At 40.4% G+C, this 12,457-nt stretch overlaps 1 protein-coding gene across 1 annotated transcript in view; it reads left to right on the top strand.

Moving 5' to 3' along the window:
* LOC134675925 (heterogeneous nuclear ribonucleoprotein U-like protein 2) overlaps nt 1-12,457 on the top strand; it is a 55,232-nt gene that overhangs the window by 4,921 nt on the left and 37,854 nt on the right. Inside the window, exons 5-11 of the mRNA XM_063534270.1 lie at nt 6,550-6,680; nt 7,234-7,380; nt 8,161-8,271; nt 9,320-9,407; nt 9,769-9,905; nt 10,525-10,633; nt 11,298-11,410. Coding sequence (XP_063390340.1) covers nt 6,550-6,680; nt 7,234-7,380; nt 8,161-8,271; nt 9,320-9,407; nt 9,769-9,905; nt 10,525-10,633; nt 11,298-11,410 — 836 coding nt within the window. The remainder of the gene's footprint in view (nt 1-6,549; nt 6,681-7,233; nt 7,381-8,160; nt 8,272-9,319; nt 9,408-9,768; nt 9,906-10,524; nt 10,634-11,297; nt 11,411-12,457) is intronic.

Genomic DNA, 12,457 nt, shown 5'->3' with positions numbered 1-12,457 from the left:
ATCCCATGGGTGATCTTAAAGAAGCATGTCATTCCAAAGCGACGTCAAAATTTAAAATCACATTTGTGTTGTTAATTAAAAAGACTGCCAAAAAAGTTGCATATCGGCAGATTTCGACATTCCTAAATATTCATATGACAACAGTAAAAAAATCTTTTATATATAGATATATGTAAAAAAAACTTCAATTCCGTTGGCTACTTTACGAATTTCATACAAAACCACTAAGGCCCCAAAATCGCCATACAAAAAGGACTTTGGGATTATGAGCCGTGTGCATTACAGAATGATTACTTTCAAAAGAAAATTTATATGCGTGGTCAGTTTGAGTTTAAGTATGCATTAAAATAAAGATTGACTGTCTAGATGCGACAGTTTTCTCTATTCCCGACATTTTCAGTGCAACCCTCGTATTCTAATATTACAGCGAGTTTTGCTTTATCATATACACTAGATATTCTACAAATCGGACAGGCTATACTAAAATGGGGTTCTGTAAAGTGTAATTCTATGGAACTTGCTAACTATGTAAACAAACCGCCATATTGAAATTGTCTCTGAATGATAAATTTACAAGTGACTTTTGTTTACATAGTTAGCAAGTTCCATAGAATGACACTTTATGGGGTCATATTTCTGTTGTGTGTTCCATATTAGTGTCAAAATATTGAGCCGATTTTCATGAATGAGGATTCAATTGAGGTTACATTGGCTATACTTCCTTTCATTAACCTGCGGTAAACCGGTTAAACCTGGAGTTGCCATAGTTACTAGTACAATTTGACACAGGGTTAAATGTTTAAGAGTGCTATTACATTTCGGGGTTGAGCGAGTTTAGGTATTTTACGCGCTGCGGCAGGCCGTGCGAGCTCAGTATTCCGATCCCTTCTACCACACTCGCACTACAATGATGGATTAAACATTCTTGATCCTTCGCGAAGCATATTGAAATCAACCATAACAACACTAACTGTACTTAACTTATAAAGTCCTAAAACTGTTATTTGGTAAGTACGAAAATACTAAATACAGTGCAAATGTACATAGGGGCTGTTCATAAATTACGTCATCTATTTTTGACCCCCCCATCCCTCAAATCATCCAAAAACCATGCTTCGGATGACTCTGTTTCCTTCTACGTCATGCTACCATCATCCGATGTCCAGACCCCCCCCTCCTCCCATTTGAAACGACGTAATTTATGAATAGCCCCATACTCGTACTTATGAACGTATATTACTCGAAAGAAATTATAGGTACTCGCTTATTTACAAGAAACAAGTTACAAGAAACTGAAGATACACAGGGTCTGATGATGGAGCTTGGAAGGTGGCCACGGGTACCAGTCTATCATGTAACTAAACCACTTCGTGTTTGGGCTCGTTTGATTCGTCTCAACAAGATCTTTGACACTGAAGATACACAGGGTCTGATGATGGAGCTGGAAGGTGGCCACGGGTACCAGTCTCTCATGTAACTAAACAATTTCGTGTTTGGGCTCGTTTGATTCGTCTCAACAAGATCTTTGACACAAGACAGTACTCAGGGTCTGATGATGGAGCTGGAAGGTGGTCACCATTACCACTCAACCATACAACTAAACCACATCGTGTTTAGGCTCGTTTTATTCATCTCACCAAGATCTTTGACACTATATAGGTGATACTCAGAGTCTGATGATGGAGCTGGAAGTTGGTTACCGGTACCAATCAACTATGCAACCTGACACCTTTGAAAACTAATCTTAGGGAAGGGAAAGGGACCCTAGGTTAATCTAGATTGAGAATTGATTTAATCCGAATTGAGGATTGATGCGTTAATTCTAATTGATTCAATCGGATTAACGCGTCAATCAGAATTAAATCAATTCGAATTGATCAATTCGAATTGATCAATTCGGATTGATCAATTCGGATTGACGCGTCAATTCGATTGATCAATCCGGATTGATTTAGTTCAGATTGATGCCAACACTGCATGATAGACAGGTACCCGTCGCCACCTTCGAGCTCCATCATCAGATCCTGAGTGCTATCTTATGTCAAAGATCTTGTTGAGATGAATAAAACGTGCCTAAACACGAAGTGGTTCAGTTAGGTACATGATAGACTGGTACCCGTGGCCACCTTTCAGCTCCATAATCAAACCTTGTGTATCTTCAGTGTCAAAGATCTTGTTGAGACGAATAAAACGAGCCTAAACACGAAGTGGTTTAGTTGCATGGTTAATTGGTACCGGTGACCACCTTCCGGCTCCATCATCAGACCCTGAGTACTATCTTGTGTTAAAGATCTCGTTGAGACGAATAAAACGAGCCCAAACACGAAGTGGTTTCGTTGCACGGTTGATTGGTACCCGTGACCACCTTCCTGCTCCATCATCAGACCCTGAGTACTATCTTGTGTCAAAGATCTTGTTGAGACGAATAAAACGAGCCTAAACACGAAGTGGTTTAGTTGCATGGTTGATTGGTACCAGTGACCACCTTCCGGCTCCATCATCAGACCCTGAGTACTATCTTGTGTCAAAGATCTTGTTGAGACGAATAAAACGAGCCTAAACACGAAGTGGTTTAGTTGCATGGTTGATTGGTACCGGTGACCACCTTCCGGCTCCATCATCAGACCCTGAGTACTATCTTGTGTCAAAGATCTTGTTAAGACGAATCAAACGAGCCCAAACACGAAGTGGTTTAGTTGCATGGTTGATTGGTACCGGTGACCACCTTCCGGCTCCATCATCAGACCCTGAGTACTATCTTGTGTCAAAGATCTTGTTGAAACGAATCAAATGAGCCCAAACACGAAATGGTTTAGTTGCATGGTTGATTAGTACCGGTGACCACATTCCGGCTCCATCATAAGACCCTGAGTACTATCTTGTGTCAAAGATCTTGTTGAGACAAATAAAACGAGCCTAAACACGAAGTGGTTTAGTTGCATGGTTGATTGGTACCGGTGACCACCTTCCGGCTCCATCATCAGACCCTGAGTACTATCTTGTGTCAAAGATCTTGTTGAGACGAATAAAACGAGCCTAAACACGAAGTGGTTTAGTTGCATGGTTGATTGGTACCAGTGACCACCTTCCGGCTCCATCATCAGACCCTGAGTACTATCTTGTGTCAAAGATCTTGTTGAGACGAATAAAACGAGCCTAAACACGAAGTGGTTTAGTTGCATGGTTGATTGGTACCGGTGACCACCTTCCGGCTCCATCATCAGACCCTGAGTACTATCTTGTGTCAAAGATCTTGTTAAGACGAATCAAATGAGCCCAAACACGAAATGGTTTAGTTGCATGGTTGATTAGTACCGGTGACCACATTTCGGCTCCATCATCAGACCCTGAGTACTATCTTGTGTCAAAGATCTTGTTGAGACAAATAAAACGAGCCTAAACACGAAGTGGTTTAGTTGCATGGTTGATTGGTAATTTGGTACCGGTGACCACCTTCCGGCTCCATCATCAGACCCTGAGTACTATCTTGTGTCAAAGATCTTGTTGAGACGAATAAAACGAGCCTAAACACGAAGTGGTTTAGTTGCATGGTTGATTGGTACCGGTGACCACCTTCCAGCTCCATCATCAGACCCTGAGTACTATCTTGAGTCAAATAAATACATATAGAATGTCAGGTCGTTTCAAATATTTTTAATCCTGTCCGGTAGTTTATTAAACTGTACCATTATAAATTATAATACTATAAAAACAGTGCTAGGATCAAAGTCTCTCGTTGCGGTTTACACGCACACAGTATAGCGTTTTACACGGCGCCCGCCGCACACAATGATAAAAAACCTCGTCGTCGCCGTTGAAAATGTGCGGACCCGACCGACACACGTCCTGCCTGTACAAGCTCTGCCGCGGCACTGAGCTGGCGAGCGCGCGTCATCGGTAGTATATAGTAGAATTTCATAAACACTAATGTATACCAACAGTATAAGCAAACGTTGCAGATTGCTTGAGTATGAAAATGACTTCGATATTAAGTAGATTTTCGTAGAAATTGACACTTGTTTCGGAGAGAAAATTGAGTTCGTTTTACTTTGATTTTCTCTTTCTCAAAGGTATGTAGGAAAAATATCGTTTGATATACCTAAAGTACAGGGTATTAGTAATACAAAATAGCCAGGTTTAGCAGAGTAAACTTCTCAATACAGTAGAACCCGGTTAATACGATCACGTTTAAAACGATTTCCCGCATAATACGCCATTTTACGCCGGTCCTTGCAACTTTAGGCCTGTTTTCATACATTTTTTCACGGTTAATACGACTCGCGTCCCGCTTAATACGCCATCTAAAATTCCCGTTACGAACCATCTGCACGTTTGTGTTATTGCCATAACCATCGTACGGTCGTATTGTTATGCAATAGGCCGTTAGCCAACATTTTTTTAAAGTGTTTATTAACTACCTTAGGTTTTTTTCTTTTGTCTTTAATATCTTTTGTTGAGTCCTTGTCGGCGTGAGAATGCTATGCCATCTGCTTGACGGTTATGGACCACGGAGTGCAAGCTATCGCTCCCAGATTTTTATTTGCAGTTACGAGGGACGTCTGAAAACTTCTAAGCCTAAGATACAAAAACACAATTTTCAAAGGTAAATCGCTGTTTATTTTTCGATATAATCTCCTCCCAAATCAATGCACTTTTTACATTTTTTATATAGTGCTTTTAGCCCATTAAAAAAATATTCTTTATTTTGCCCTTCAAAATGCTCCTCTACGGCCGCCTTCATCTCTTCGTCACTAGTAAATCGCTTTCCCCTCAACTCTTTCTTCAAATTATTGAATAGAAAATAGTCGCTAGGGGCTAGGTCGGGGCTGTACGGTGGGTGGTCGATTTCGTCAAAGCCAACTTCCTTCAAAGCACGCCTCGCAACATGAGCGGTGTGGACGGGTGCGTTGTCTTGCAAAAACAAAATTCCTTTCCTTAGTTTACCTCTCCTTTTTTCAACTATTGCTTGTCGTACCTGTCTTACAAGATCTGCATAATAAAGTGCATTTATTGTGGAACCCTTTTCTAAATAATCGATTAAAAGAATACCATCACAGTCCCAAAACACCGTAGCCATTAACTTAGAGGCCGACTTTTGCACTTTAAATTTCTTCGGCGGCCGTTCCCCCTTCTCAATCCACTGCATTGATTCGGACTTACACTCCGGGTCATACTGTCTGATCCATGTTTCATCGACAGTTACTATTCGGGAACAAACTTCGTCTATATTATCTTCGCACAAGTCTAAAAACGCCTGGGAAGTTTCAACACGACGTTCTTTATCGAAGGCAGTAAGCATTTTCGGCACCCAACGAGCACTAACTTTACTCATGTGCAAATGTTCGTGTAAAATTTCTCCGACTCGTTCTTTACTTATACCTAGGACCTCAGCTATTTGCCAAACCTTAATTCTTCTATCTTCCAATACCAACTTTTTGACTTTGGCTACGTTTTCTTCGGTCACTACCGATATTGGCCGCCCTGAGCGGGGGTCGTCTTCGATGGATTCCCGCCCGAGTTTAAATAAGCGACTCCACTTTTTGACTGTGGCATAAGAAGGCCCAGAAGCACCGTAAATAATAGCCATTTCCTCAAAAATACACTGCGGTGATTTTTCACTTTTTGTAAGGAACTTAATTACAGCACGATGCTCAATTTTCGTAATATTCGCTGGTAATTCACACATTATGTAGTTTCTAGTTGAATATCTCGAAACAGAATAATAAAAATCTGACATATTGTTTTCTTAATAATTTATTTTTAAATGGCCTTTCTAGCGGCCAGTATCATAAACACATATACAACCTCGAAATACCTTAGGCTTATAAGTTTTCAGACGTCCCTCGTAGTTACTCCACGACTTTATAGTTGAGCCTATTCGTTAGTGTACCTAATAGATTATTTAACCGCGTGTGAACTTATACCTACCCACACTTAGATATCATTCGCTCATTATCACCGCTGCGGTGTTTGTACATGAAATAATACTAGTTTTTATTTCACGTTTAATACGATTTCCCGTTTAAGACGCGTATTTTGCTAGGTCCCCTCAGAATCGTCTTAAGCGGGTTCTACTGTATTTCCAAATAAGAGCTTGCCGTTCAGTGCTTCACGCGGTTTTTCGGAAACGACCATCAGAAAAAAATTCATTACTAATTTAATAAGTCATTTTTCTAATATTTACAACGATATTTAAAAAGATAAGAAGACGCTTTTACTGGAACAAGTACTCATTGTTTCTAATAATGAGCACAAAGTCCCGAATTTCGTCGACTGGTATCATCAATTTTGCATTATTTCGACTTTTCTTGTAAGAGCGCTCTTAACTTAACCAGTTAATCACTGGTTAGTAGGATGGTACAAGTGGCCCTAAGAATATTTTTTTTGCATCGATTGCAGGCCTTTCTGCTTATAATACATATTTGAGCTCTTATAAGGGCCACTTGCACCATCCGACTAACCCGGAGTTAAGTGGTTAAACCGTTAACCCAGTCTCAATTTGTACTGGTAACCATGGTAACTCTAGTTTTAACCCAGGTATTATTTTAGAACCAATGGATCAGGAAGCGGATGAGAAGCCAGCAGGAGACGCAGCACGGAAGGAAGATCAGAAGATGGATGAAGATGGAGAAAAGACAGAGGGTGGAGATAAGAAGGCTGTTGACGGCGAAGAGAGTGAGGTACGTAATAGTATTTTATGCAACCGTTGTTTAAGAGAGGTCAAAAAAGGCGAGTGGCTTGAGTAACAATTTGAGGCGAAGCCGAAAATTGTTAATGAAGACGCCACGCCGAGTATTTTTTGACTCAGTTAAACAACGTTGCATACAATACTTTTTTTTACGACAAATCACTTTGAAATAAAATTATTAATTTAACGAATATTTTTCATTCAAGAAATAGCAAATAATGAAGGGTAGGTACGGGCGGGAAAAGAATGAATGAAATAAAAAAAAATCATGTATTCATGTCATAAAATTAGGTTGGCAACAATGTATTCCATACAATATTTTTTAAGTGGTGATTACACGAAGTATCGTAAAAGTGCCAAAAAGAGCGTGTATGCACAAACACTTTTTTTGGGAATAGACTAAAGACTTGTCTTGACAACTATAAGATAGGGGTTTAAAGGTGTGTGCACAACTCAAAAAAACAGCGTATTTTTGACTGATTGTTTTTTTTTTCGCGTAATTACTGTAATAATATTAAAATTGCAACATATATTCATTATGTCAGGAGGCGCGAGAGAGACAGCGCGAGCTCACAGAGGAAGAAGAGTGGGAACAACTGAACGAGCGCCTGCAGCAGAAGGAGAAGGAACGTCTAGAGCGAGAGAAGAAGCAGGCAGAGGAGGACGCAAAGCGTCTCGAGGAGCTTAGCAAGGTTGGTTCTTTGTTTTTTTATAACCCAATTTTTCTAAGAGTTCAGGTTTTTGTGTGAGTTCATTGAAATAACTATTTTTAGGCGATTTCTTCAATAATATTAGTTCTCATAATTGTTGGCTTAGCTGAACTTTGTCGCTTAAATAATATATAATATGCCGTTTACCTACTAATTCTTCAAAATATGTTCTTCTGCATCCAAAGGTAAAAACGGGACCCTATTAGTAAAACTTTACTGTCCTTCTGTCTGTCTGTCACCAAGCTGTATCGCATGAACCGTGATAGCAAGACAGTTGAAATTTTCACAGATTATGTATTTCTGTTGCTGCAGTAACAACAAATACAAAAAAAAATGTGGTGCTCCCATACAACAAACGTGATTTTTTGCCGTTATTTTGCGTAATGATACGGAACCCTTCGTGCGCGAGTCTCACTCGCTCTTGGCGGATTTTTTTGGGATAATAACCAGAGCTCGGCAGGGGTGAGCCATTTTGACGTCACTTATGTCAAGTGTAGATATTAATATAGATACACCTTAGAAAGAAATATTACAATAAAACTTTATTAATTATAATTAAACTAAAATGACAATGCCTTATGTACAAATAAACTTTAATAGTAGCATTTGGATGGATATACATATTATTTGAAGAGGTTTACTAAAAAAGCTTGCTATAAAATTCATTTATTTTAATGGCGATGTAAAGATCGTAGCGGAAAGGCACGTTAAGGCTGTACCTACACGACAAACTATTAAAGTTCAAAATTGCTCGTTTCGCAGGACCCAGTGAAACTGAACCGTCTGAAACGCAAGCAAGAGAAGAAAGCTCGCTGGAGCAACTTCTACAAGGCGGTCGAAGTCACCAATGAAGTGCTTACGCCCCCTGTCGAGGTAGGGAGACAACTCAATTCTTGGCTCTTTAGGATACAGATGTAGTGCACACAGACAAAACATCCTCCAGACTGAGCATAGTCGCGCTACCGCCTCTGCCACGCATACGGTGATTTTACTCCCATGTTCAAGTCGAAAGTGTCTTTGTGTGACGTCCGTGTCTTTGAACGGACCAATCACGGCACGGGACTTCGCTCACCTCGTCCCGCGCACCGCCGTATTTTTGGCATCATCGGTTGCATGAAATAATTGCTCTAAACTCGGTCTAGAGGATTCTTAGTCTGTGTAGTGCATAATTATTTTCCATCGTATTTTCACGAAAACGTACAAACGTGTCCGCCTATTTCAGCCAGTCTCGGAACAAAAAGTACTGAAGTTGACTGAAGTAGCATGACAAATACGAATATTTCCGAGAAAACACGATGGAAAACAATTACGCACTACCCCCCCCCCCCCCCCCCCCCCCTTTATTCATAAACGTTTGCTAAAGTTGACAAGCCGATAATAATCGTTTGTCCCTTTCCGACGTATTGGTATGATGGAAAGGGACAAACGATTATTATCGGCTTGTTAACTTTAGTAAACGTTTATGAATAACGGGTACATCTGTACCCAATTATTGGCTCTTAGTGTTAATGTCATTGACCTCTACTTTTGTATTAATTCATCACTGCTACCTGAAGGGTTGAGAATGGGTGCTAGCTATCTTCTATCTTCATAATCCATTATCTGGTTTTTACTAATTTATATACGTCGAATTTAAAATGAAGACCATTCTTGGGGAGTTATACTTGAAATCTCGAGTGACACTAGGATTCAGATGACTATTTTCGAAAATCGATATTGTTGGTAACTTCTCTCTCTTGATTAGTCGAATATTTTGGACACTAGGCAATCTGTGTGCATGCTGGCCATTATTAAGCCCCCTCCACACTCGCGTTCGCGGTTTCGCGCCGCGATTCGCGTACGAGTGTGGAGTGGGCTTAATGCTGTTAGTAAATATAAAACCTTTTTTAAATTCAGTATTTAATAAGTTATATTTTTCCAGGAATCTCGTCACAGGAAGAAATCTGAGTCGAGCGAGGCCAAGGTCGTCGAACCCGATCTTAATGACAACAAATTGACTTTGTCTTGGTGTAAGTATTAATTTGAAATGTTGAAGAATTTTTAAAATGACTAGCTTTTCGGCGAAGGCAAACATCGTGAGGAAACCTGCATAGATCTGCGAAGAAATTCACGTATACAAACCTGACCAAAAACCACGACTCGATGTGAAGTCGCGGCGTACGTACGTACGTACGTACTGACTTTATATCAAGTTAATGGCGGCGAAAAGTTTAGGGTCAGGTGCACCAAACTATTCGTATCGTTAGAGTTCGCAAAATTTTTATGTACGGAAAGTTTCATAGTAAAGCGTCGGGGCGCGCCGGCTAACGTTGATCAGTCTATCAAATGTGGTTGGTGCAACTGGCGCTTAATCTGTATGTTTGTCTGCAGACGATAGCGACCTGAACCAATACCTGGAGCTGCCTGACCTAGTTTCCGTGGTGCCGCTGTCCGACGGAGCCTTCGCGCACGCGTGGGCTGGTGCGCGCGGCAGCCACGGCGTCTCCGAAGGCCGGGTCTGCTTCGAGGTCAGTACTGACCCCCCCCCCCTGCTCGACGATGGTTGGGGACAGAACTTTAGCTGTCTTATTAAAAACCGGTCAAGTGCGAGTCGGACTCGTGTTCCAAGGGTTCCGTACATAAGTCCGACTCACGCTTGTCCGGTTCTTTACAAGCTTTTATTTAGTTTCACCTGTCCCGTTGTCTGTCTGTAATCAAATCTTGCAAGTCAAATTTGATCCACTTTCCGGTTTCCGATTGAGCTGAAATTTTGCATGCATGTATAAGTCAGATGACAATGCAATATTATGGTACCATCGAGCTGATCAGATGATGGAGACAGGAGGTGGCCATAGGAATTCTGTGATGAACTGATGAAACAACGCAACCTAATTGTGTTACGGGTTTTTAGAATTGTCTCGATGAGTATTAGTTGTCTGTCGTAAGAAAAGTACAGTCAGCGATAAAAGCTTGTACCAAAAGTACTATTTTATGCATTTTTTGGACCCATTTTTAACCCTTTATAAGGCATAAGGGTGTCAGGAATTATGCAAAATTGAATCCTATCACTGTGAAATAAAGTTCAAAACCAGGTGGGAAATATATTCCCTCTGCCTTATAATGGCTTAAACAGAATGTTATTTTTAGGTGCGGGTGGGTGACGCGGTGACAACCACAGAAACCACCGGTGAGAAGGAGGTGATCTCCAACGGGCTCCGAGTCGGCTGGTCTACGGATGACTCCTCACTGCATCTTGGTATGCCCTGTTTCTTATTATGCTTATTTTTTCTTATAAATTATACTAGCCCCGATGCATATTTTTTCGTCTAGTCAGACCATTTTTGTGGTTCTCGCGTTTGTACAAAAATAATATTTTAGTTTCTAAATCACTAATATTTAATGCTAATACTAATGTAGTTTAGTATACCTGACCTGGGCCGTGATGCATAATAAACTACAACTAATATTATAAGCGGAGCTCCTTTTCTAACTTAACTTATTGGAAAAGGATAATATTAATTGTAGTTTATTATGCAACACGGCTCTGGTAAGGGTCGCGGGAGTCCGCTGGATACGGATGGCGCAAGACCGGTAATTGTGGCACACTTTGGGGGAGGCCCATGTCCAGCAGTGGACGTCCTCTGGCTGATATGATGATGATTTTGTAAGACAGGACGACCAAAATAATTTATTTTAAGTGTATTTGGCCGCCTTTTCTTTTGCTTTTTTGCCTTTTTGGGGGCGCAGCAGCAGGCTTTCACAAATGTTGACGCGTAATGCACGTTGAGCGTCGGTCAAAGCATGAGGCGTCCATCTTGACAAACTAACCGCTGACAGGAGAAGTTTCTGGCCATGTGGACTGCTTTTAGGCTGTGTTGGAGGCCGTTTTCTTTATATAACTAATTTGACGTCAATTGTAGGCGAGGGTGAGCTGAGTTTCGGCTACGAGAACACCGGGCGAGCTGTCAACAACGGAGAGTTTAAGGAGTACGGCAAGACCTTCTCCGAGAAAGACGTCCTCGGGGTTTATTTGGTAAGTCCACAATCATTCAGATACGGGGTCCCTTTGATTCCCATAAAGTTTTAAGTCATAATGTATTGTTTGTCATATTATATTTAGTCATAAAACTGAAACGGTTAACTTTTCAGGATTTTCGTAAGATTATTCTGTAGATAGGTTAGGTTAGGTTTGTTTTATGGCAATCCTGAAAAGTTACGCGTTTCTGAGGAAAACCAATTATGACTAACGAAAATTCGGACAAACAATATATTATGACTTAAAACTATTTGGGAAACAATAGAGACCCTTCAGATACTCTATTTAATCAAAGATGATAATCTATTGTAGTCATTCAGTCAACTTATTATCTAAACAGCATTGGAATGTGTGACAATATTATTGGTCAAACATATTTATACTCTTCGACTTCTAGGGGGAGAAAACTCATTTATTGTAAAATAAGTGTTATAAAACAAATAAAAAACTAAAATTAACTACAACTAAAAACTTCGACTTCTTGTCTGTGTACGATAAGGATGCTGACTGAGATATTTGTCGTCGTCATTTTGCATTTCGTTCGAGGACACAGCCACACAGCCCAACTGAGGTTTGAACCCTCAATTTTAGACCGCACATTATTACCATAAGGGTCACTTGCACCATCCCACTAACCCGAGGTTAAGCGGTTAAACCGTTAACCTAGTGTCAAATTGTACTGGTAACCATGGTAACTCCAGGTTTAACCAGTTAACCCCGGGTTAGTGGGATGGTGCAAGTGGCGCTAAGAAAGGTTAAAAACTTAAAATAATAATATGTTTCATTGTCAAGTTGAAGATGCAATGAATTTTTAGTGAAAGTCAACAGAAATTGGTTGATATAAATGCATTGACAGCCCCAAAATTATAAATAAAAAGTAAGTAATAGAAAATTGTATAAAAATATCTCCTGCAAAGCTTTATTACTTGTGTTTTATTACATGAGAACACATTAGCTGACACAGGTAGATCATTATTCAGTATTTACTCCCGCACGCTCGGTGGCGTGTGGGATCGCAAGCGGAATCACAATGTTCATTTACGT

The sequence above is a fragment of the Cydia fagiglandana genome, chromosome 23 (assembly GCF_963556715.1).
Source record: "Cydia fagiglandana chromosome 23, ilCydFagi1.1, whole genome shotgun sequence".
In the NCBI taxonomy this organism is placed as follows: domain Eukaryota; kingdom Metazoa; phylum Arthropoda; class Insecta; order Lepidoptera; family Tortricidae; genus Cydia; species Cydia fagiglandana.
Note: the sequence above shows the minus strand (reverse complement) of the source record. Positions and strands in the feature narration are given on the sequence as shown.